This window comes from Temnothorax longispinosus, chromosome 5, assembly GCF_030848805.1.
Source record: "Temnothorax longispinosus isolate EJ_2023e chromosome 5, Tlon_JGU_v1, whole genome shotgun sequence".
Lineage (NCBI taxonomy): Eukaryota > Metazoa > Arthropoda > Insecta > Hymenoptera > Formicidae > Temnothorax > Temnothorax longispinosus.
In genome coordinates, this window is record NC_092362.1 from 19,178,240 (window position 1) to 19,203,015 (window position 24,776).

General features: G+C 37.0%; 2 protein-coding genes across 4 annotated transcripts; both read right to left on the reverse strand.

Moving 5' to 3' along the window:
• Nucleotides 1-3,374: 3,374 nt before the first annotated feature.
• Nucleotides 3,375-13,328, reverse strand: LOC139812665 (uncharacterized). The gene is made up of 12 exons (XM_071777680.1): nucleotides 13,011-13,328; nucleotides 12,897-12,954; nucleotides 12,032-12,202; nucleotides 11,641-11,829; nucleotides 11,373-11,444; nucleotides 11,216-11,281; nucleotides 10,923-10,994; nucleotides 10,771-10,827; nucleotides 10,174-10,284; nucleotides 9,974-10,090; nucleotides 5,422-9,811; nucleotides 3,375-3,552 (listed from the first exon to the last, which is right to left on the reverse strand). Exons 3-11 carry the CDS (start codon nucleotides 12,148-12,150, stop codon nucleotides 7,705-7,707), a joined length of 2,910 nt encoding a protein of 969 aa, XP_071633781.1. The 5' UTR covers nucleotides 12,151-12,202; nucleotides 12,897-12,954; nucleotides 13,011-13,328; the 3' UTR covers nucleotides 3,375-3,552; nucleotides 5,422-7,704.
• A 231-nt stretch (nucleotides 13,329-13,559) lies between these two features.
• Nucleotides 13,560-24,742, reverse strand: LOC139812871 (general transcription factor 3C polypeptide 1). 3 transcript variants are annotated; one of them, XM_071777978.1, is made up of 16 exons: nucleotides 24,724-24,742; nucleotides 24,227-24,335; nucleotides 23,836-24,029; nucleotides 22,737-23,628; nucleotides 21,916-22,546; nucleotides 20,760-21,612; nucleotides 20,264-20,509; nucleotides 19,494-19,772; nucleotides 18,222-19,154; nucleotides 16,832-17,864; nucleotides 15,988-16,529; nucleotides 15,585-15,876; nucleotides 15,004-15,232; nucleotides 14,739-14,931; nucleotides 14,424-14,520; nucleotides 13,560-13,888 (listed from the first exon to the last, which is right to left on the reverse strand). In XM_071777978.1, exons 2-16 carry the CDS (start codon nucleotides 24,309-24,311, stop codon nucleotides 13,767-13,769), a joined length of 6,621 nt encoding a protein of 2,206 aa, XP_071634079.1. In that variant the 5' UTR covers nucleotides 24,312-24,335; nucleotides 24,724-24,742; the 3' UTR covers nucleotides 13,560-13,766. The 3 variants fall into 3 exon arrangements, with proteins under 3 accessions (XP_071634079.1, XP_071634078.1, XP_071634077.1); XM_071777977.1 differs by lacking the exon at nucleotides 24,724-24,742 and adding an exon at nucleotides 24,460-24,686; XM_071777976.1 differs by lacking the exon at nucleotides 24,724-24,742 and having other exon boundaries at nucleotides 24,227-24,686.
• Between the last annotated feature and the right edge of the window lie 34 nt (nucleotides 24,743-24,776).

Here is a 24,776-nt window from a genome sequence, read left to right on the forward strand (position 1 = left end):
CTGCCGCTGCTGATAAGGCGCCTTTGTACATACTATATCGGTAGATGTCACGAAATCAGCCTGATAAAATACGATTCGTTCAAGTACGATGTATAAGATAATACTCGCTATATTGTGTGTCACGCAATTACCGATAGTCCGATAGCGTCGAAGTGATATACGATTCCCGAGAGTCCTTTTTTCTCGATCTTTCATTAAATTATTTAATTTAGTTTTGTACCAAATGAGCCAAATTTTTATGTCGCGCGGTTGATGTGTAAATTACTATAATCGATAGCTATAATCGATAAACTGATAGTTAACAAACGGTCTTATTTTTTTTTTAAATTTATTAGCAATTATTTGAGTGCATATGTGTGCATGTATTTACATATTTGCAGAGTAGTCTAATTAAAATATAATAATTTTCAATGCAATAATGAAGCTCTCTCAAATGGAAAAGATTCGATGAAATTTTAACTGTAATAATTCAAAAAAAAAGTGTGGCAAACTTTGTAACCTTTCCAATTTTTTCAGCAGTATGGTGACGAAAAGTTTTTATACAAGAAATTAAATAAAACTTTTATAAAATTTTTTATTTGGAGAAGATTTGATAATGTCTTATGATATGTAATCTTTAAGAATGTTATCAAATTTTTTTTCAGAAAATACAAGTCATTCTTCAAGGAAAATCATGATTCAATAATAGCCATAACTGATTTATCACGCAATGAATCTGTTGCTTTGAACGAAATAATTTTATATCTTTCGATAAAAATATTAAATTTAATATTTTAAGCTTCTAATATTTTTAAGAAATTAAATTAAATTATTAAATATTAACAGATTTTGAGCTTTTGTTATTTTTCAGAAAACTCGAAGATTTGAAAATGCAAAGATCTAAAAACACAAGTAGATACTCTACACACATAGATGCACACACGGGCGAAATTTCAAGGATTCAAAGGTTTAGATGAATTAAAACAATAAAATATTTAAAGATTGAATCCGAAGAATACATTGATATTAGCATATATCTAAAGATTTAAAGATTCAGAAAAAGTCAACTTGAAATTCTTCGAGTTTTGAATATTCGGTTAAACGCAGAAGGCATTGAAAAAATCGAGAATGATAAGTTACTAAATCAGCGTAGATTTTAATTGATAAGAAGACTCACCATCGATGGGTCGAAATCGGAATCTCTTGAGCCTCGGCAATGTCGCAGGAGAACAAACTCTTGTTAGGACTGGCATCTCACTGACTTCTTCAGGTAACGATCGGCCGGAAGTTCCGTTCGAGGACGGTTTCAGCTCCGAAATGGCTGCACGCTTCGGCGATCTCTCTGTAATGCCAGTGGCCTCTGGGGAATAAAAAAAAATTGTGAAGGCAGGTATATACATGCATCCTTTGTTTGAGTTGACTGACTGCGTGCAATCTCCTGACGTGGACGACGGTGCGTCATCATACCGGGTGTCATCGTGTCTGTGTGTGTCATTGCTCCAGTATGCGGATTGCAAAATTTTATGCGACACTGCTTACAATTAGCAGTGACAGCACTTTTTTTTAATAATCAATGTTGATATTCTTGCACAACGATATCTATATATTATCACGTGAGCAAACGAATGCGCCGAATGCACATTCTCTAAATATAAATGAACACATCATCGTCTACTACCCAGATATCTTTTTAAAACAAACCGTTATTAATATCTGAATTTCAAGAAAACTCTCGCGAGAAAGTTTTAATCAAGACTGTTGTTAGACGTTGTAACTTGGAGACGTAATGTTTTCTATAGACAGATTGTTGATATCTAATTAAAAAAAAAACTTTTTCATGCTGCATAACTATATAAAAGAATCTAAGGAAATTTCAGTCTTCAAGAAGTTATGTATAAAAATTACATTTTTTTTTTAAATAGAGACGTTATTAAAGTTATTAAATTATTGTTTTAAACATGTAATTAATGCAGTGCATTAGTGCTGCATTAATTTCAATTTTATTCTTTATTTTATTTCGATTTCGTTCTTTTTCCATCGTGTGATTTTTATTTTTCGTACTTGGAATCATGGATTTTTTACAGATATATATGTATATATATATAGCTGGTAAATGTCAAACTGTCGATACAAAACTCATCAGTGACCCAAGATTGCAGCTCTGACAATGAGTCATACGATTGACAATCAATTGCAGAGAAAAAACCAATACTTGCGAAATACCTTGGCCTCATTCTTTTATGGAGCCTTTCTTTATGAAAAAATAATTGCTAGCGTTGGCTAAAGAATAACTTTTTAAAGGCTAATCATTAAAAATAATGATAAAAAACTAAATAGAATATAATCTTATCTCTTACTGTTTCTCGATATGATTTCCACCTGTTTAATCTTTCTTACAAAAAAAAAGAAATCAAAATCTATGGAATCAGTCTTTAATTTCGAATAATAAAGAAATTTATTTTAATGTAAAATTCTCATTAATTTCAATTAGATGTCGTGAAAAGCTTTTATGTGGATTTTTGTATGTAAATAATAAATGCAACTACAAAACTTTAACCCTTTGAGCTTTGTTAGTGTTTATTATAAAGCTGTGCAAAGTTATGGACTTTAATAGGTAATCTATTACTGGTTTAAAATAATTAATAATAGAAAGTAATTATAACTTAAGTTACAAAGGAAACGAGGCAGTAATCTTTTTATTATAACGTACCGATATCAATAAACAAAGTATTATTTGTAAGTGTAAAAAATATTTAATTTATTGCCTAAGGTATTTTTCGTTTAAATTTATGTTAAAAATGTTTAAAAATTTTACACACACACACATACACATAAGAACATGTTATAAATAAAATTAATAAGCTTATACTTCTCCGAAGACACAAAGCTTAAAAGCGGGTTATTTTGTAATTTTAAAGCTATTTATTATTAAATCTTATGTTTTATAAACAGCGTACTCCCCATAACTCTTCACATTATAAAAATCAAACAATCACCAATCCAAACGTCATGAAAAAGTCTCATCTGCGCGAATTCTATTCACGGGATGTCACAAAAACTTCATTAACAAAACAGCACGTTAAAATCCGAATCTTTTGTTAAAAAAGAAACATATGTACTTTTATCAGACAAATCCTTCGCTTAATTAACTCAGGTCAGTTTTCAGGAGCGTCAGATTTATGACGTATACGCGTACACCTTCCCGCAAATCTAATTTTACGGGGTCCACGGTGAAGATGTATGGGCGAGCACGACGCCTGTCATTGTCAGCGTGTCGTTGTCACTTACCCGGCGACAGCGGTCTCTTGACGGGCGACGATCTCGCGGCGCGATGGCTCGCCGTTGACTGTGCCGCGCCGTCGCGGCCGGCCGCCGATATCTTGGCGCTCATCCTCGCCACGAGGCCACCGGGCGGCTGCCCGGCGGTTCCGGCGATCCTGACTCACGTACCAGGAAGCTCAGTCCGGAGGACGATGCAGGATCATGCCGGCCCGCCGAGTCACGGGGGTGACGACGCGGGTTTCGAAGCTAACGCTTTCTCAGGTGGCCCCTGCCGAGATCGCTCACGCTGACCTGCAAAAACACACCCGTTAGAACAAGCAAATACGGTGCAGGCCTGTATCGAGCAAGAAATGACCGGCTCGCGGAGGAAAACCGCGAAAAAACAGCGTCCGTCCAATTTCAGGCTTCGGACAAATGAAACGAGATTGGAGATGCACGCTGTTTTCTCGCTCGGTCAATGGACCGCACTTGTGTGTCCATTTCTATGATGTAGATTAACTTTAATTATCTTTTTCTAGATCTAAGAATTATAAAAAAATAAAAAGTAACTTAAGCCGAAATTAAAATTGACTGCATTCGTAGAAATGGAACTTGATCATACGTATTCCATGAAATTTAGCCCTTTGACCTTTCCGAATATGTGAGTACAATGTAAGGTCCAGAAACCTTGAAGAATCGAGAATAAACAAATGCAAAAGAGCTAGTTTATTCCTACCCGTACAGTCGTTGCTTCTCGTGACCTTTCGCGTCTCGTTTGAGTTATCGAAAAAAAAAACGCGAATAGAGGAGAGACAGCGATAAGAGACAGGCAAGGGAAGAACGTTGACTCCGACGGCGGAGCCTTGAGGAAGACGGAACAGGAACTCGGGGGGCACCAAGGCGATCCAGAATTTCTCGTTCTGGCGGTTCGATCTGTGAGACACATGGGAAAGAAAACGGAATCGGTTTTTGAACCTCGAGCACGCGCCTTGAACGCGATATTGTTCCGGTAATAGCGGCGCTCGATATGCTCCGCGGGAAGGGATTATCGACGACCGCGGAGAGAGAGAGAGAAAGGGAGAGGAGTTACGAGCGTAGTTCCCCCCCCCCCTACACCTGCGCGACGCGGCGCGTACGTGTGTATTTAAATAGCGTTCTCAGCCTCGGGGCGAAAACGCAAGGCTGCGGCAAGGTCTCGCGGCGCCATTACCGATGCACACGACCGAGAGAAAGCCGCTCTCGAGGTTCTCTCTCTCTCTCTCTTCCTCACGCGCGCGCGGACAAAATAATTTTATTTTCGCGTCGAGACAAACGCGCGCGCTCCGTCGAGCGTCTGGGCGAAATGTAAGGGCGCGTCGGTGATTCATCTCGCGCGAGGGCCGCGCGCGTTAGAAACCCCGAGATCCGAAACGCGACACGTACTCTCCCCCGTCGAGAGCTTTCCTCCCCCATTTCCCTCCGGCTTATCGATCTTGATACTCTCGCGACCGCGTCGAATTCACTTCAGCGTTTCCCGACTGGATTTCATTCTCAATTTATAAATAACGAAAGATTCCTCTCGTTATTTTCTCGTTCGAGCCATTGATCCTTTAAAACTCGAAGCATCTCCCAGGCAGCACGCGTGTTCAAAATCGGGACATGAGACGGCTTAAAGACATTTTTAAAACATCTTTAAGACATTCTTAACGTCTTATGATATTATGACTAAAAGGCCTCTCAATGACGTCTTTAAAACGCCTTATACGTCCCGATTTTGGACATCGTGGTATCTTGGGAGCATCTTTCGCGTGGCAAGTCGGAGAGGGCGTTCAGTAGCCCTCCTTCAGTGTAGGGACCCTATAATAAATGATCAGTCTCTTATCATAGGCCCCGGTGTTTATTTTTTACTGGCAGTGCTGAAAATATATAGTTTGCGTCACGTAACTATAGATTTTAAGTACTGGCAGTGAATAAAGGAACACGTCCCTTATAGAAATTTAATACTGTAAGTGATTTATGGCTAGTAATTAATCACTTAAAAGCACTATTAAAAGCACTTTTAATAGTGCTTTTAAATGATTAATCACTAGCCAAAAAATCACTTACAGTATTAAATTTCTATAAGGGACAGCCAGGGTCTCTACTTCAGTGCGAGGCGGTTTGCCACGTCGGAAACGAAAAGAAAAATGTCTCACGACGCACATCTCACGACGTTCCGCGCTCCTCCTCGACGAGTCCTCGAGTCGGCGCTCACGCGGCTCACATCCTCGACCCGTCTGCGTCCCCGGCTGCGGATGATCGGCTTCTCGTGCACTCGCGGGAACTCTCGCACGGCACTCTCGGGTCGAACGTCGCGACGTGCATGGCCCTTCGATGTCGACGCCGTCACCGAGGACACGACTGTGCGCCGGAAGTGTTCTGCCCGCGACCGCGGCCCTCCTCGTATGCACACGGTGTCCTAGGTAACCCTCCGCCGCCGCCGTTGCCGCCGTCGCCGGAGTCCGGCGCGAGTACGCGCGTCCGCGTCCGCGCGGGCGCGCGCACGCGGATCACGTGTACCGAGGAGTATCGGATCGATTTCCTCACCTGCCTCGGCGCAGAGTTTCTCAACAGCCTGCGTTTCTCAATAACTGCAATCCTAGTCGCGCGTACAAAGATACATTGTAATTAAATCCGCGGGAAGGCCGCGCGTTGCTGGAGGCGGAGTCCAGCGGAAAGCCTCCTGTCCGCTTCTGTATTAGTCGAGCTTCCTGAAAGCCAAACTTCTCTAAAGTTACGAGTTGATCATGCGCCACGGTTTAAACATGTATTTAAAAATTTTTATTAATATCTTTTTGTAATTTAAGATTTATTTTGAATTTTATTTAAAAATTTATAAAAATGGAGTCGATTGTTTGAGCTTCGAAGAGATTCATTCAATCTTTTTCTTTTTTTGCGACTTTTGCTAATCTGCAGCACATTATGAAAAAATTATATATTCGCATATTTTTATCTTATCCTTATCGCATCCTGAACGTCCCATTCTCTTAACTTTTGTATCTACGGGTTTACCTTTTTCCTACATTTCCCGTACTCGAAACGAAATAAAAGGATATGAGTTAGAACGTCAAAGAATGGGAGAAAGAGAAAAGTTGCAAGCACAGAGTTCTCTTGAACTCTTAGAATATTGGAATTCGTGTTATTCTACGGTAGCACGCACGCATGAAAATTCGGTTTTGACATTAACGCAATTTACGCAATATTAATGATGATTCGCGTCCGATATGGGTACCACTGGCAAACGCAACGATCCGATCTGCTTCCGTATTTAGCAAAACGCGTTTATTCCGTGGCATTACTTCACCCCTCGCGCGAGTATACTCATCGTATTTAGATTATATCGATTGACGTTGCGCGTCATAGCTTGACCTACTTGTAACGTCCAACGTTTCTTATATATATGTATATATGTATATACAGAGTGAGGCATTTAACCCTTAATTCTTCTATGACGAAAAAAGGTCACCACATATACCACGCTATTTGGTCGTCATACCAACATCATCAGCTGATCGAAAAAAAAAGATATGAATACGTTACATGTATAATTTTGTGATGAAAAAAAAATTTATGTATTTTTATTAGTGACGAATAAACGAAATAAAGAATATAAAAAATATATATAAAATTCAATTTATTGAAGCAGATTATTTAAAACCAATTGTAAGAATTGTTTCAAGCTTGATTTCATTTTCATCTTTTTTACTATTGTTGCAAAGAAATGGTTACAAGAATAATTGATCTTGTTATACAGAAAAAAAACCAAACGGAAGATGTACTAAAGTAAATATACTTTTTTGTTTGTAACGAAGCTTATAATGCACTTTGTTAAACATTGCTAAGTTACAATTTTATCATAAACCCTTGATATTGGGCCAAAAGTTTCGTGCATATTTAAAATAAAACTTAAAGTTTAATAATATCGTATCCTTTCATCAAAGAATCTTTTCTCACAAAGGAACAAACTAAAGAAACAGCGAATAATTAATAACAACTTAAAATTTTAATTTCGCATTAAGCACTTTAAATAACTTGTCGAATATGTATTCAATAATACGCGAATAAAACGTATTTGATTAAACATAGCAACAGCATAATTATAAATAATTAATCAAATAAAAAATGTTAAAAGACTATCGTAAAATTACAGTTAAAAACACGTAGGTCAATTACACCCGGTGACTTAATCTCAATGAAGATTTATATTCAACATGAATTTAATTGCTTAACACGAAACGCTTTTCTTCAAATATTAAAACCAAGACAAAACTCGTGAAACTCGTGCAATTACTTAGCGGAAATACCGCATTAAATTCTAGCTTTTAAGCGCTATACAAGATAAATACTACAGAGTATTTATCATGTATTTAAAAAAAGCAATACTAATTAATAAAATGATAACCAATACAAAAAATGAACGCAAATAACGAAATAAAAATGAACCGCTCATAACTGTATCACATTAAAAGAGCTGCGTGGTTCTTTGCAGATCTTGTTATGTCGCGTCAACGTGAAATATATTCGCATACGTAGAAACAGTTTGACGAGAAGAGCGACTGGGAAGTCCGGACAGGGCGGTTTGTACTCGACTTGCTCCGCGAGCTGCAGCATCTGCGCGCCGAGGTTTTCTTCAATGGAGAGTTTCTCGAAATTGTGCATGAACGTGTCTTCCAGGTTGGAAACGTAGAGATTAAAGGAATTCGATGCGTCTCTGGTGGACGAGCCGCTCTCCTTAGCGGCATAGGCGACGCACACGTCGCAATTAACATGCGCTCGCAAACATTCGTTGAGCAGAAACTCGCACACGCGCTTGAACGCGTTTCTCTCGGGCAGCCGTAAATCGATGTCGCGATAATTCGTCGCCGCGACGCTCAAAACTACTTGAACGTTAGGTGGAACCTCATCAGTTAGGGAGGGCACCGGCGGGGATGACATCGACGCCAGTCGCTTAAGCATCTTTCGCCCGTTCATGGTGGAATCGCCCCCGCTTGAATGCTCGAGGAAGTGTTTGCTGACGAGATTCTTGAATGCACGAGTAAACAAGATAGGCGTGGGTCTGACGCGATTTCCGCTTTGCCGTCTAATGGAACGAAAAACACGCTCGATGCTCTCCTGATTCAGTCTTCTCGTGCAGAGGGAAGGGAGCTGGTGCTCCTTCATCACGCCCCACAATTGAATAATCGCGTTGATCGTGATCTCCCAATGATCGAAGCACTTGATCGACTTGATGCACGCGCCGTTCCTGTCCACTACCTTGATTGACTTCAAAAAATCAAGTGCCTGCTGCAAGAAGCTCATCTCGTGCATGCTACCTGTGAAAGCTTGTCCAAAATTCTTAGTATTCGACTTATTAGTTGATGCGGAGTTGAGGATGTCGAACAATTGATCGAAATTGTGTACAAACTCCATCGTTCCGATCGTTTCCAGCGGTAACTCGCCGGATGCGATGTGCGCGCTAAGACCTGCAGCTATACTGCTGCTGAATACTTGAACGGCATACTTGGTTTCTATCTTTTGACATCCATCGGGCTCGAGATGGCCCACGGATAATTTAGGAACCAGCGGCAGTCGCATCTGGCTGTCGCGTCTGAAAAAGAGTTCGATATCCGTCCACGAGGCCCTCTTCTCACGGAAGCGGAGCTCGTGACTCCTGAACACATTTCTCGTCACTCTTATCAACCGTGTAACATCGAAAACGTAAAATACTCTTTCGTCGTTCACCAGGAATGACGGGCGTTCCGCGGAGATTCCTAATAGCTGCGATAGTCGCAGAAACGTCGGTGATGTATTGGTAGTCAAAGCGTGCACGGTTGCACCGACGTTCTTCAATCTAATTATTGCTTGGAATATCAGATTCTTCAAGATATCGACGCGACACGTGCCGCCGTGGAAGTAATAGGCGATGGGCTGTTCCCAGTCGCCAATCAAACTACATGCCATTATCACTAAGACCTTCCTCGCTAGCGTGCGTCGCTTTTCCGTACCGGTGTCGTGGAAACCGACGATTCTGTCGCGCGTCAGATTGTAAAAGAGATGTGGCCTCAGTCGCATTTCGTTCACGCACAGGGAGCAATGTCTCTCAGTCGCTGGCAGTGACTTCATCTTCAAACGCAACGCGTTAAGCACGTTGTCGTTCAAGCCAGGCGGCATATCCCAATTACGTACGTGTCTCCATAGCTGACGCACAGTGGGCAGCGAGCATAATGGCCGGTAAAATCTGTACGCCTCCGATGCCATGAAAAATAACTTGAGCGCGAATTGCTTATCCTCAAAACTCTTTCTGGTCTTAGGCTTCTTGCAAGCGTTGATGCACGCCGAAACTAAGAGGGTAGAACTGTACGGTAGCAAGTCTGCACACGCCGCTTTAAATTGATCTACGTTCATGTGACAATCTTCGTTTTCCCCGTCGAACGTTTTTCTCCGCTTTGCAACTGGATTATCGTCGTCAATCTCGGTTTTTTCCACTTGTTTCTTCCCTTGAAGAAAAGAGTCGATGTATAGCCACGCTTCTGGCGTCTGTGTTGAGATAGTCCAATGTCTTCTTTTTGATGTTCTAGAATATTTAGCAAAGTTTCTCTTTAGTATTCTTATTTCACTATTAAATTGGCATTTTTGTACATTTTGCTATGACAATTTAACGTTAATTATTGAAATAAACTTTCGCAAAACTTACAGCATCTCTACTACATCATAGTATTAATTCTCAGATATTCACCTGTCGTTATTTTGTGGCGTTGCACAAACCGATAGTGCTTTCGACGACATTGTTGGTATGTCTGGCTCTAAACTTAACGGGTCTGAAGAGTCCATAGATGTTAAATCGATGATATCTCTGTTAAAAAAAAAAGAAATATTTTTCTGTTGACTAACTATAAGTGACGCTATGTAAGTTGATCTTTTAAAATCGCAACTTACGTATTACTGCATCCTTCCCCCGGGGATATTCGTGACGATGTTGATGCTGTTTCCGTATCTGTATATATTTCCTTGATAAATTGCATTTCTGTCCCAGAAATACAATGTCTCCTGTTAATAAAATGCATTTTTAGTGCTTTCATTTTTCTTGACATATCGTAAATAAGTGCTTAGAGAATAACTCCATTTACATTAAATTCTAATAAAACGTAAAACAGGAATAAATAAAATATTTTCATAAATATTTATATAAAAATGAACGAGTTGCATTTATTAGTTGCTTTCCATTTACATCAAAACTCAGATAATTCTCACTTGTGACGTCATAACTCAGTTAAATGCACGTTCTTTTTGCATGCTGGCAAGTGAGATTCTGAACTAAGTTTTTATCCACAATCGAGACCATGTGCTTTAATGAATCTAATAAACTCACATTAAAAGTGAGGCTATGGACCTGTATTATTATGCGATAGCTTTGTCACCAAAATAAGCAGGTAAATACAAAATGACATATTTTACCTGAGTATAAAATACTCACATAACTGAGTGACTCAGATCACTTGAGTGTAAATGGAAAGCAACTATTATATCACTCACCCGTTATCATTTTCAGGCTTTACTTCTAGCAACGATGTCTGAGCTGACGGCATGTTTCTGACAAAAATTAAATATATTATTTAACACTTATAACACACAGAATTGAAGAATTTATCAATCAGAAACAATATCGATATTGACGCAAAAGTTACCTATCGTCGTATGCGTGCTTTATAGATGCTCTCGGGAAAAGTGCTTGAACCGATGAAATTATAGCCGTATCCCTATATTAAGAAATTATATTTCTTTAATAAACATAATAAGTAAAATAATGATAATCATCTTGTGGAAGTATTTATCATGTCTATTATAGATGATATATATATAATTGTATAATATGCAAATATATAAATTATTTAAATAGTTTATATTATGCTACATAATAGTTCATATTATGCTATAATAGATTGTATTATGCTATTCTTGTAGAAAAGTAGAAGCTGACCTTTCGTCGGGTTTCATAGGATGCGTTTGAGACACTTCAGATTGTGATAAATCTGTAGATGAGTTTCTGAAAAAGAATTACATTATTTAATAAATAATTATTCTGTTCCATGAGTGAAAAGTCAGCAAGAAAATTCAAGTAATACTTGCAAACTTACTTATTTCTGCTCTCTGGCTTCAGAAATATAGTTACGAAGGAAATTGGTTGAAACAAGGTCGAAGATGAATTGCTATAAAAAGACAGAAAAAAGAGTTGTACTTTTAATTCTTTTTAAATATAATTAAATATGATTTTAAAATCTGATAATCTCGTTTGGAAACCATTTCTGTAACAATATTGTAATAATATATAAATAGTAATATATAAGTAATAATATATAAAAGTAGACCGTAACTGAGCGAAATATATCTATAAATCTTACTTACTTTCCTGTCTGTAATGGCTTCAAAAATATTGATGGCACAGCTTCTTTACTGAGATAAATTCTCCCTTCTATATTTCGAAACATTTCTACTCGAAAATGTAAATGGCATAACCGATAGTATCGATTAGCATATTCCGGGCCTATTGTCACTAAGTCCATTCTATTGCATGCTTTAATCCATTCTAGCCATCTAAAATTACACAATCTCGAATATAAATCTGAGAATATAACATGTTGTATGAAATATAGAATATAAATTTGAGGACATACATATTTCATGTACAAGCACAAAGTAAATCTTTGAAGAATATATAAAATAGAACAATTTTCAAATTTATAAATGTATCAACGTTAGAGTTGATATCTGGTTTCAACCAGATATATATACATACCTTTTTCTTTCTTTCGGAAATCGAAAGAAATGTCGTCTCATTATTTTTATATTCACCATACAACCTGGCGCGGAGCACCAACGAGTGTTAGTACTAATAGTAGTAGTAGTGTTATCCATTCTTTAAGGCAATACTATTTATCGTATCGCAGTCTATTTTCTACTTAGAAACCTAAAGCAAAAATAAATATAATATATACTTATTACAAATATCAATTCTTAATTATGTGCTTATCCACCAAATAAAGTATATTTATATTTTTAAATTTAAAAGTTTTGTGTTTATAATATTACTTATAAATGGATAACTTGCAAGTTCTGAATATTATTTTCTACTAGAAATACTAGCTTTTCTAATCACAATACAATATTATGCAATTTTATATAACAACATAACCTTGAATATGAGTAACATATAATTATAAAAGAGATCCTTGATTATGAAATAAAGTTCAATTAATAAATAAAGACCCGTAATATTGTATTTTAGAAGTAACAACAGCACAAATAAATTGCTCGGAATATATTTGTCTCTTTCTTAAGCAGTCAATATTATAAATATTCCCAGTTTAATCATTCATTATCGCTATAGCAAAATACAAATTTGATAAATTCTTACTCAACAATTTTTCACAGCTGCAAGAAACTTTGCTTACCATTTCTTATCTGATTTTATGTACATGCACTACTCAAAATCTATGAAATTGTTGTAAATTATTGATAAAATTACATGTTAAATTTATACAAGAGTGCAATAAGTTTTAATTGTAATCTCCTGCACATGCACTGTCAGCCGTAAGTCTTCGCTCACCCACGTCTCTTCGTATCTCTCATAAATCCGAGAAGAAATTTTAGGGAATGTTTACCTTAAGATAAGTACCAGCAGACAAGCCACAAGCACAATTGATGACACACCTCAGAATCCTAGAAATACATGGAGTGAGGGAGGTTGTAAATTCTGAGTGGGAGCAAATACTCACGAGTGAGAAACCCTTCAAATCTCGCGTACGAAATTCGGTGCACGGGAATCCTCATATTCTTTAAATCCCATCTTGTCGTCACCCGAACGAATCCTCCTTTTATCGTATGTAATTAGACGCCTTCTTTTGCCTTTTGGGTGCGACTTTTCGGAAATAAACAAGAAACGGTGCGTTAAATAAACGGGATTAAACCGTCGCGGACGAGTTAAAACGGAAGTGATCGCGTAATCGGATTTCGAAGGAGAAAAGGCGAAGGAGAAAACCAGGAGAGAACTACAGAAAAATATGAGGTAGAATCGTATCCCTCGACAAACGAGAAACGAGGTTTCCGCGCGATACGTGGCGTACTTTCGTCAAAAAGCGTCAGCTGAGCGTAATAAATAGACGATTTGATTGGTTAACCTCGAGTTTGCACGAGTCTATCCGCCAATTGCCGTTCGCGCCGAATTCGCGGCAATTCCCGGATTGGTTGTACCTTAAATTCGCGCACGCGTGAAAAAACGCATCGGGACCTAACATGTTTAATTTTTCGCAAGAAAATTTCACATATAACTCTTTTGTTCAATTTATTTATTACATTATAATTAATAATATTATAATATTTTATATTATAATATGTGATTATATTACTAGTAATATAATTAAATTATAATTATATTAAGTTCAATGTACTTTTATTATAATTTTTACACACTATTGATAGTATTGATAAAATGATAAAGTACTTATGTACATATAATACAGATGTACACATAATTACGACATAAAATCTGCGCTGTATGTCCTCGTACTCAAAAATATACTGAACTTCAATGTAGCATCTATGGTAGGTTCGAATACTACTTCATCCTCGGTGCACCAGCCAACGTCATCTGCAGCTAAAAGTAAAAAAGAGAAATATTAGTAAGAGTTTATCATGACGAATCTGATGTCAGATTAACAGGAAGAAATAAAGTAGTGTACATCATAAAACATCAGAAGTTGTGAATAATTTACTTGAGATTGACTGTGTAACATTTGTAGTAAAATTAAATCGTGTTATATAAAATTGCCCTTATTGCAAAATAATTCTATAAATTGTGTAAGATAAGGAAGCAAATTATTAGAATTCTTAAATTAATTAGAAGATGAATGTCTTAATATTCGAGAGATATTATCAAGCTAGATATTTTGTCCATTTTTTAAAAACTAGCATCTGCTTACCTTTAATTAGAGAAAATAGAGATTTAATTTTTAAGTATAAAATGATACTTATGCAAAGACTAGAATATTTTGAGAGCATCATGGACAGCATATGATGTATGATATATAATATATAGAGAATGTAAATGTGCCACTAATGGTGCAAACATTAATTAACTATCAAGTATTAGGAATCCAAAGATTTCCAATCTAGTAATAATAATTACGTACTTAGATTAATAATATTAATTACAGGCGGTGGAGAGAACAGAGTAACGCGCGTTTTCTTCAAGAGCTTACTCTCTAAACATCCCAACTTGACCAGCATCTGCAAAAAAAAATTATTTTAAAAATAAACATTTTGCATTAGACGATATAAAAAAAAAGACAGGTCCGTACTTTTTTTGTCAATAAGTTGTCATACAAATGTAATATTTTGTAATAATTTATGCCCAATATACACATAAGATCTAATAGAGCAAGTCTCTTTAAGAGTCCAGAAATACTGATTTATCAATTTCGATATAAACAATCGATAAAACAAACCTCGAGCAATTCACGCGTATGAAAGGGTTGTAGAGCAGGGACGAATCTGCTTTGCACTTTCGACATCGTGAGCCCGGGATGAAGCAAGCAGTAACTTAGAACCGCGCCCAACATTCGATCTAAAACTTTGCGATTCAGCACGCCGTCTACACGTATCCATGGCTTTATCAGGACTTTTATTTTCTCGGCAGTCCTGAAAGAGAACAATTCATCAGTTTTGAACGACGTCTGAGAATTTTTCCCGTTGTTCTTTCTTAATACATACGTGAAATCTAGTTGCTGCGCAGCAGGTTTATACACGTCCTTTTGTGGAAGTAAGCGTGTCTTTTGTTTGTGACTTCTTTTTCTCGTACGTGAACTACTTTCCCCATTGATCTCGCTGTCTTCCTTCTTCTCATCCTCATTATTTAAATCATCATCCGTTTTTTCATTTTTCTTCTCTTTGTTTTCTTGGTTGTCCGATGACGTGGATGCTACCGTACTATCTGTTTCATCTGCCATATATTTATTCTAATAAGCATTGATCTTAAAAGACAATGTACTAAATAGATAACTTAATATATTTAATAATCCAACAAATTTTGACCAATTTTTGTGCATAATGTTACTCTTTTAAACTTTATAATACAAAACTGTAGTAAAGCGTAAAAATATAAGAGTGATACAATCAAAATAATATTTTTATAAGTATCTCCATTATAATAAATTTTTTCAAATGGGATATATAGAATCCGTAATATCGAAATCTTATAGAACTTGTCAAGAATCGAAGTGCTCGTTTATAAGTACGAGATGAGTACATCAGCAAAATATGAAATTATAAAGTGAATGACGTAACAATATTACGTTTTTTATTTGTATTTCCTTCAGTGTGAGGATTTGTATCTTTCGCATCCCTCTCAGCGTTTGTCTCGGCTGTTTCTCTCTGCTGCATTGTGGCATATATACTGTCTTTGAACTGTCCTAGAGATTCTTGTTCAAGGCGATGTATCTTGTAGGAATTAATTAACCAAGGATCCAAGTAACGATGATGGATATAGCGTGGTTTGGTGACGCCAGAGCGCAAAAATATATGATTGTCTACTAAAAGCGAAACGACCTTGTACAAATCTTCTCCTTGCTCAGCGAAGAATTTATCCTGGACAAGAGAGAAGGAAAGCAATGCTTGTAAGAAATGTTAGCCACTGAAAGCTAAAGTAGAAAGAGAAAGGCAACAAAAAAATTGCTCTTTCTATAAAGGATAAATTACCAGTAATTCTTGCGAACAAACGCCGATTTCTTTCCTCTCCTGGACAAACTCGTGCACCGCGTCGACATATTTCCAGTCAACTGCTATTTCCTTCTTTTTCGTCACGATCTCGTTCTTATAATCCGTATAAGAGATACTCTTCTTCGGAAAAACGGCAGTCCGATTTAACCCGTCGAGAAAATCATTTACAGTCTCGATCTTCAACGGCACTAATTGGCTAGGCACCGAGTGACCTTTAAAATTCTCAACGTCCTTTGATGGCGCGGATGCTATTGACGGTGACGTTTCCAAGCTATAAAACATTCTGAAGCTATTGACTACAAAGTATTCGTGCGCGTGATGACTGTCGGTTACCGAGAGATCGTTCAGCTCTTCTCTCATCCTCAACATGGCTATTCTAGTATATTTCTTCTGAACATCGCTTGTATCTTCTATCTTACAAGAATTGAAGTAGTTCGTCTCAGGCGACACTTTTCTGATAATTTCGCTGACACGTCGAGGAACCGAAGTCATATCAATTATGCTCGGCTGCATTGAAGAAGCTGGCAATTAAAGCAATATATTTATATTAGTTTAAAGAAATCAATTATAAAGTTTGATTGAAAAAATCACAGTATAATCTAATACATATAAACTATATACATGTATAAACTATTATGACTTAATTTATTAAAAATGCCGAAAATTATCAGGCATGCTAGAAACATCGAACATTTAAAATTTAAAGTAGTAAAAAAGTAACAGGTCTTCAACGAGACAGTAGTAATTCAATCGTAAGTATTACAATAGAAGTAATTATTTATAGGAATAAAAAAATTTGTATTATCATAAAAATGTAATATACCTTCTTCTATCATCTGCTCCTTTAATTCATTCATCGGATTAAGAGATTTGGAGCTATTCGGAAGTACTTTTTCGATGCTTTCGAGATCTTCGTACAATTCCTCTTCGAAAATTTTTGATTCTTCGTTTTCTTCCGAGTCCTCGAAATCCGTTGAATCTTCGGAGTTTAGTCTTGCTCTCTTCAAGACCTGCTCTTCGTAGTCCCTGGAATCCTCTTCAATATTGGCAGATCTTTTTCTTGATGAACGACTTGCACGAGTTTTCTTCCCACTTTGCTCGTGAGAACAATCCTTCGGATTCATCTCTTCGCGTTTTTCACTTTCGTCAAGAGATCGGTTTTTCTCGAGCGATGTATTTTCATTTTGCTGAGATTGGTTCTCTTGTTTTACATTAATTTCCTCGTTTTTACGAGAGATCTTCGACATAGGTTCTTCAGGCTCATCGTTCTCGATAAGTCTCTTTTTTTTCAAAGAATCATCTCGTGTTTCATGGGAAGCTTCTTCCGCTTCTTCAGAAACTCCAGGGTTCTGAGCATCAATGTTCTCAAATTTAAAGCGATAAAGTCTGGTCAAAATATCCTGGTATCTTTGGGCAGCTTTGAAATAGGTCTCGTCTTTGCCTTGGTATCTCGCGTCCAACATAATGATTTGGTCCGGCATCTCAATGTCGAAGTCGATTTGATCGCGTGCTAAAAGATCATGCATGATGGTAACGATGCCACTGGAAACTGGGATCTCAATACCGTTAAATTCTGTTTCCTGGCTCTCTGAAGGAACGTTGTTTTTATGCTCGGAATACCACTGCAGTAATTTCTCGAAAACATCGTAGGACTCTTTGAAGACATCATAAGTCCACTTGGTCTGGAACTTATAGATGTAGTTAATACTGAGTTGATACTGCGAGCTGCTCATCGGCATGTAGTTCCCGTACTTCTTAATAGTCGCCAAGTGGTGCTTCTTTATAGTCACCATCTGATCCGATCTGATCTTATTCATTGCTTGTTTCAAAATGGCTTCTGAATAGTGTTGGTATACCTTTAACAAAAAGAGCTACTATGAGTACCGACCAAAAGATTTTTGCAACACAATTAAAAAATTTTGAGAAGTTGTAAGCAACAATATAAAATTAACACGTTAGTTATATGTATGTTGCATAAGTACTACCTAAATTCTATCTAAAAGTAAACGATAGATATCTGAAAAAAGTGATTAAAATTAAAAAAGCACGTTATTTGCTAAGCAATATCTATTAATAAATTACAAAAAAATGAAATGCTGATTTTATATTGTTCGGCACTTAAAAATTTAATTGCAATTTAATTTTCAAGACAAACGTACTTTGAAATATTATGTCTTATAAATAGAGTATTCTATATTACATATCGATCATACCGTAAAGAGCTGATAAGCCCAAGAACGTCTGTCCTTTCCACAGCACATGGAACTGTGTATAACAGCATTGATAGTCGCCGAATGAACATCATTTATGTTTCGCACATCCTTCGTGAAGCCCTGATTATGGTGCGACTTCGTCGGATGGATCACTTCGAAGAGGAAATTAAATTCTTGTATGGTCTTCGGCATCGCCATATGCTTCTTTGGTTTAATTTCCGCAATGTCGTAATACTTCTTAACGATATAGCCGACAAGCTCCTTGAAAACATCCGTTATCCGCTTCTCGTACTCCGCCGAGCTCGAACATTCGCCCTTCAATCTGTCCATGGCGCCGCCATATCGCCTATCGATAAACGGGTCCTGTTTGATCTCCTCGACACCCAGAGTAACGCTGTTCACCGTGCGTTGCTGTCGCAGCATGTACACCAATCGGCGTTGACAGGCGCGTGAAGTCTTGTTGTACGAGTTGTAAGAAAACGTTCGCAATACGTCTCGTATCGCTATGAAACTAACCACCTGCTTGCGCGGGTTTGGCGACAGGTAGGTCGTTGCTACTTTGCACACCAGCAGGATATTGTCTTCGTGTGAGTCCCATTCGACCCGCAGCTTATTCATCCGTTGCATCGCCCGATAGTCGTCCTCGTCGTATTTGAGCTTTCGTACACTTTTCTTGCGCGGCATCACATGCCGCACGAAGGACTTCTGCCTGATGGACTGATGCGACGGCAAGGCCTCGTTCTTCCGTCCGGCGGTGCTGAGATGATTGTATACCTTTTTCCGCAATTCGGTCGCGTTGACAGACGGCGGCGGTGGCGGTCCCGAGATCTTCTTCAGACCGTCGTACTCCGTGAACCTAACTGGCTTTGCTTGAATTTTCGATAGATGCAAATCTCGTTGGCCTGTGCTGGATTTTCCCTGATTCTTAGAAGTCTGATAACAAAAAGAAAATTTCACAAATAGCGTTGATATATTCTGTAGGAAATATATCAGAGTACAACCTGGATACGTATACTGATATTGATGAATAAATAAATCTCGGATTGGATAGATTTATAAATTTAAAAAACTTATATCTAGAAATTTATCAGATATAAAATAACAGGATTTCTGAGCGGAAATACTTGTTACTTGAAATAAAAATATTTATTATAAAAATTACCTTTTACTTTAAGTATAAGTCTAAAGAATTTAAAAATTTAAAAATCCCAAAAGAGAGAGATGTTCTTTTCAAATCGATCACTTTCTACCATGGATTTCTTTATTTCTTACCTGCTGATGTACAGGATAATTATTTGACCAGTTCCAATTGCGTTTCAGATGCGCGAAGAAAGCTGAGTCGATACCAGCCGCTCCTTTACGATCTCCGGGAACTGCACCGGTATCTCTTTCTGCGGCTTCTTTGGGACTGCGTGCTGCGACCGCTTCTATCATGGCAATCTTCTTGCTTAAATCCTCAAGTAGAATATCTTTGCCGTGCATCACCAGCCTACCGCCAAGTAGAGTAGTAACACAAATATCACACATATCACACCAGTAGGTCTCAACGGTCTGCAAAGAAACGCAACATTACTTCCAACTTTTTACTCGATTAGTCCTCAAAATACATAGATATCTTGTTATCGATAGAAAACATTTTTTTTGTTTATTCCTTTTAATTTATTCAATCTTGGTTTTCCAATGAAAAGTATGACTTTCTTATAATGTATTATTGTTTGTTAATTACAAAAATTTTATTACGTTCAACAACATATTGATATAATAAGAAACAAAGACATATATCGAGAACGTGAATAATCAGTTTTATTGATACACATGAATTGAATCTAATAATCAAGATATGATATTTTCTAAACCAAAGACTAATATAGTGATTTTTAGCATTCTAAACAAAAGTACTTTTCGGAATAAAAGGCAAAGATCATATTTGGTCTCACAATGTTTGAAGAGTTAAATTTATTCTATAAAAAAATTTAGAACAAAGAATAAGAGATTCAATCTATTTCTAAAATATTTTTAATAGTAATACCAATCAACAGTACCTTTGTACAATCGAAGAAATACTTATACACTGGGTATGTCTTGTCTTCGATCTTGTGATAGCCTGGTGCCGAAGAGGTTGTATCCATCAATTCCGTGCGCCGGTTCACATAGATAAACACTTGATCTTTGTCTTTCAACCGCTGTGGACCAAACTGCACCAGGCCGATGTAACCCAATCTGGTTATGGTATCATGGACATTGAATATATACTTCCGCGCATGCAAGAGAGTATTTCGTATAGTGACCTAAAAATTAAAAAAGAATAATTAAAAAAGTAAATATTAGTAACATAAATTCATATCATAGAACCATTAATGTGGTGTCAATAGAATAACTCGCATTCAAATTCTTGATCTTCGAAGATCCGAGTTTACATCTGACTTTTCAGCTGATTCGTAAGGAAATAAAGATCACGACTGCTAATATCCGAAACTGTTTATTCGAGTTGCATTTTTAATCTTTCTATAATGTAAAATTCTTAAATCTCAAACTCACCGGAAGGTTCTTAACAAGGTAATGTTTCCTGATCGGGTGATTTAAATAGTGCTCCAGCTCCGGGATCATGAAGGTGATATTGTGTACCTTGATGAAAATCGACAAAGGCAGCCCTAACAGAACGTCGCACATCAGCGCCCAACCTTTGGACCACCCGCTATGTTTAGGCAAAGGCGGGACAAACATCTTCCAGTTTATTTCCATGTTGTAAATAGTACTGAACTCCTGGACGAGATCGTCGCTGATTTCATATCCGTTAGACCTGAGAATTTCTATCTGCTTTTGCTGAGATAATTTCGGTATGCCAGGATGATCGTAGACCAGGTAGAAGAGCAGAACGTGGATCGTCTGCATCCTGATGAATTTCGGGCTAAGACCGTAACGTTTGCCAGCTTTAGCATCGTACTTGTAGTTTGCAGGATATTTAGTCGCTGTCTTGTTGAGCTGCAATCGTCCCTTAGAACCTGATGACTTGTCCGCCTTGTCCTGCTTATCCTGCTTATCCGTTTTCTTTGCGAGCATCTTTGCTTTTTGAGACGCTAATAAGCAGAACTTGACCTTTGCTTGTTCGACGGCTGATTTAATCACGGTATGATCAGTATCGATGTTAGGATCGCAAATGAACATCAAGTTCTTCTCACGTCCATTTGCGCTCAAGGTCAATTTGATGTTCTTCACCAGATTATCCTTGGCAAGTTTCTGCAACAATCTGATAAGAGACTTTTTATCAATCCTCACGTCGTAACCCTCCTTATCTTCTTCCTCGTAGATCATCTTCATGAGTTTCGCTGTGTCGTCAATCACTTGGTGTTCTTTCACTGCTTCGATTATCATATTGGCACGCCTTAACAATCTAAACATAATAGAAAATATTTAATGATATTGATATTTACAATGAAAAAATCTCTGAGCGCTCGTATTTCTAAATTATAAAAGAAAATATATCCGAAAGAGTTACGCGAAGATAAATAAGATCAATTTTGCATATATCACAGGAAAATATAATTATATGCAATAAAAGTTAGAATAGCATTTATATTCTTTTTTAATTGATATGTATTTCTCTCTCTAGCAATAGTGATTTAATCTATTTATTAATTTAAACTTATACAGCATAAGTATATTTGCTTATTGTACATAGCATATTTGTACAAACCTGTATGTAATATTAGCATTTTTTGTCTCGCTTTGTACGACTTCCATAAAACCGAAAACTTCGCTTCCTTCAGTGCGAATAGGCTTTTGCGCTATCAAATTCGTCTTTATGCTATTATAAAACGACGTGGCTTTGGCATCATTCACGATTTGCTGTATAGACGTGGAAATATCAAGCTTCGCTTTCTGTTCCTTCGCGTTGATATCGGAACTCCTTGTCTTCATTAATAAAGATTTTGACGTTGTGCACTTGTATTTAGGTAGGAATTTTGACAATCGGTAATTGCGCAAAATTCTATTGACGACGTAGAACAAATTCTTTAATTCCGTTTCCTTCCTAACATAATTTGCATCAGCATCTTCTTCTTTATTTTTATCTTTATCAATAACCGTATCAACATCCATCTTATCAACGTGATGACTATTCTTCGTGAGTTCCTTAATCCTGTGTATCTCTTTGTTAAATTGCTTACTCATTTTGCTACTTTTTTCGAATTTCTTCGAGACGTATTTTGTAATCCTTTGCCGGCCCATATCGTGCAAGTACGTTGCAACGATACCTGACTTTACCATATTCCTCAGAAATGATCTAGACTGTAATCTGGTGAGACCCATCTCCTTTCCCAAATAAGCTAAAAATTTAAATTAATAATAATTCAAAATTTCCTAACTTCTATTCCTAACTTCGCCTATAATTTAAAAATTGAATAACGAAAACATAGTGTATATTAATTTTGTAATATTACATTAATTTGAATAAACTTCATATCTCGAATAACAAAATTCTAAAGTAATTACAAAAATCTAGGATTTACTACTGACCTTGAGATACACCTTGCGATTTATTAGCTTCAATAATAACGTTTGCTTGCTTCAGATAAGGAACATTAAACTTGTGATTAGACACATCCAATTCAAGGATGTCGTCATCGTCATCCTTCTCATCTTTGTACCACAGATCAGCAACATCGACATCCGGATACAGCACCTGCACGACTCTAATTGTTTTCTCCTTCGAAGGATCTTGCTTTTGTCGCCACTCATTGGGTTCCGCGTTAGGATATAAAGTTCTATATGGCACGCTGATGTCTGTCTTCACGATTTTTTGAAAGAAGGCAGTTTTAAACAGTTTTTTGATAGAATTTTCGATTCCGAGCTTCTTCTTAATCTCGTCGTACTCAGCCACGCCGTTTTCTTTGGATCGTAAAATATCGAGCACCTGTTCCGCCAGGTAGATCATCTTCGGCTTTCGTTCAACATAGAAGCGTGGCAAATGCAACAGACTACCACTGCCGCAATGACGTCCGCTTCTCTGATGGTGGACTTGCTTCGTAATCAACTTGTGGTGCAGCAGAAACTTTCGGTGATAGAACAAAGACTTCGGATCCTCTTTGAGCGCGGACAAGCCAGGCTTACCTTGAGTGACTTCGCCGTGGTAACGAGCTCGACCCACTCGCTCCAAGAAGCAATAGCGCATGAGTGCCAGTTCCAGTGTTGGGCTAAAGTAGTGACCCACCAAAGCTCGTGTCCTAACTTCCTGAGATGCCACAATCACCAAACTTAGTCCATACTTTTCTGTCACCTCATCCAAACTTGCATTCTTCACCTCGTCTTTGATATCTTTCCTTGTATTATATGTGGAGCAAGATCCTCTCACACCTGCTTTAAAATCTTGGATAGGATGGTGAGGATAAATATCTGGCGGAATGTTTGGCTGAAATTAGAAAAGTAAAAAGGATGTAACAAGAATTTAAATAATAAAAAAACAAGGAAATAAAGAATTAAAGTATCAAGAAATTAAATTATTTGTAATTACAAAACTTTACAACTTAATTTATAAGTTCAACATTCCATGGAACTTGATAGAAAGAATATTTTACAGAAAATCATGTATGTATTATTACAATATCAGTATACTCACTGGCTCGAGTATAATGCCAAGATCAGGATGTACAAACTCATAACGATCGAACATCACAAGTGGCCCTCTGGGTTTTTCCAATTTGTAAAACAGAAAGTGCTTTACTTTTCTGCATATTAACCATACCTGTTCCATGAAAGGCTTAGCCAATGGTAGTGGATCATTGAATCTGTTTGCTAATCGCAACCACAAAGCTATAATAAACAGAGATAAAAGATTAACATACAAACTTGAATTATTAAAAATAAAGCACTGAATCAGTAAGATATACACTTAAAAACAGTAATTAACATAACAATTCTGCAAAATTAAATAAAAAGTCGATAAATTATTATAACAATCTATGTAATATTTTATATATTAGAATAATGTAAAACTAAGGAGAAATTACCTTGTAAAGTAATACCATCTAACCCTTCTAAAGCAACCTCGTCCATGACTGATTCCACTAAATTAGACGGAGATGGAGAGGCCATGCTTCATTAATAACGTTAACAATGCTGCACATAAATGTAATAAATCAGTAATAAATACAATAGCTGTTTTCAAAGCAGCTATCAAAACACGTGGCTTTGTCAGGTCAGAGAGAAACTCTGCTCTGGATCATGGTATAAATACACATACCATCTGGATCTGTTTTGTTATTTCTGTTCCTTGTAGGTACAGGACTTTACACTTCCTGCACTTGAAGTGGAAAATAGAAAAGAAAAAGAAAACAGATAAAAAAGTACAAGAAGTCAAAAAGTTTAGCTACAAAAAACAAATCTCAAAATTACGTGGGGAATATTAGAGATTTTTTTTTTATAATTTTTATAATGGAACTTTAACTTTTTACTAAACTTTTTACACTTTTAATTTTTCTCTTTTTTCTTCAAACACCTAATTTACCCATTTTATTTAATTTTATTTAAATTCTTTCAACGCAGCTCAACGCAACAGTG

Coding starts and splice junctions, on each gene's coding strand:
- LOC139812665 (XM_071777680.1), bottom strand. CDS start 12,150: ATGGATAACACTACTACTACTATTAGTACTAACACTCGTTGGTGCTCC. Junction 10,995..11,215: donor CCTATGAAACCCGACGAAAG/GTCAGCTTCTAC, acceptor TTCTTAATATAG/GGATACGGCTATAATTTCAT. Junction 10,828..10,922: donor AAGCACGCATACGACGATAG/GTAACTTTTGCG, acceptor AATTTTTGTCAG/AAACATGCCGTCAGCTCAGA.
- LOC139812871 (XM_071777978.1), bottom strand. CDS start 24,311: ATGGCCTCTCCATCTCCGTCTAATTTAGTGGAATCAGTCATGGACGAG. Junction 16,530..16,831: donor GGAGCAGATGATAGAAGAAG/GTATATTACATT, acceptor TTTAATTGCCAG/CTTCTTCAATGCAGCCGAGC. Junction 15,233..15,584: donor AGGAAATACAAATAAAAAAC/GTAATATTGTTA, acceptor AATATATGGCAG/ATGAAACAGATAGTACGGTA.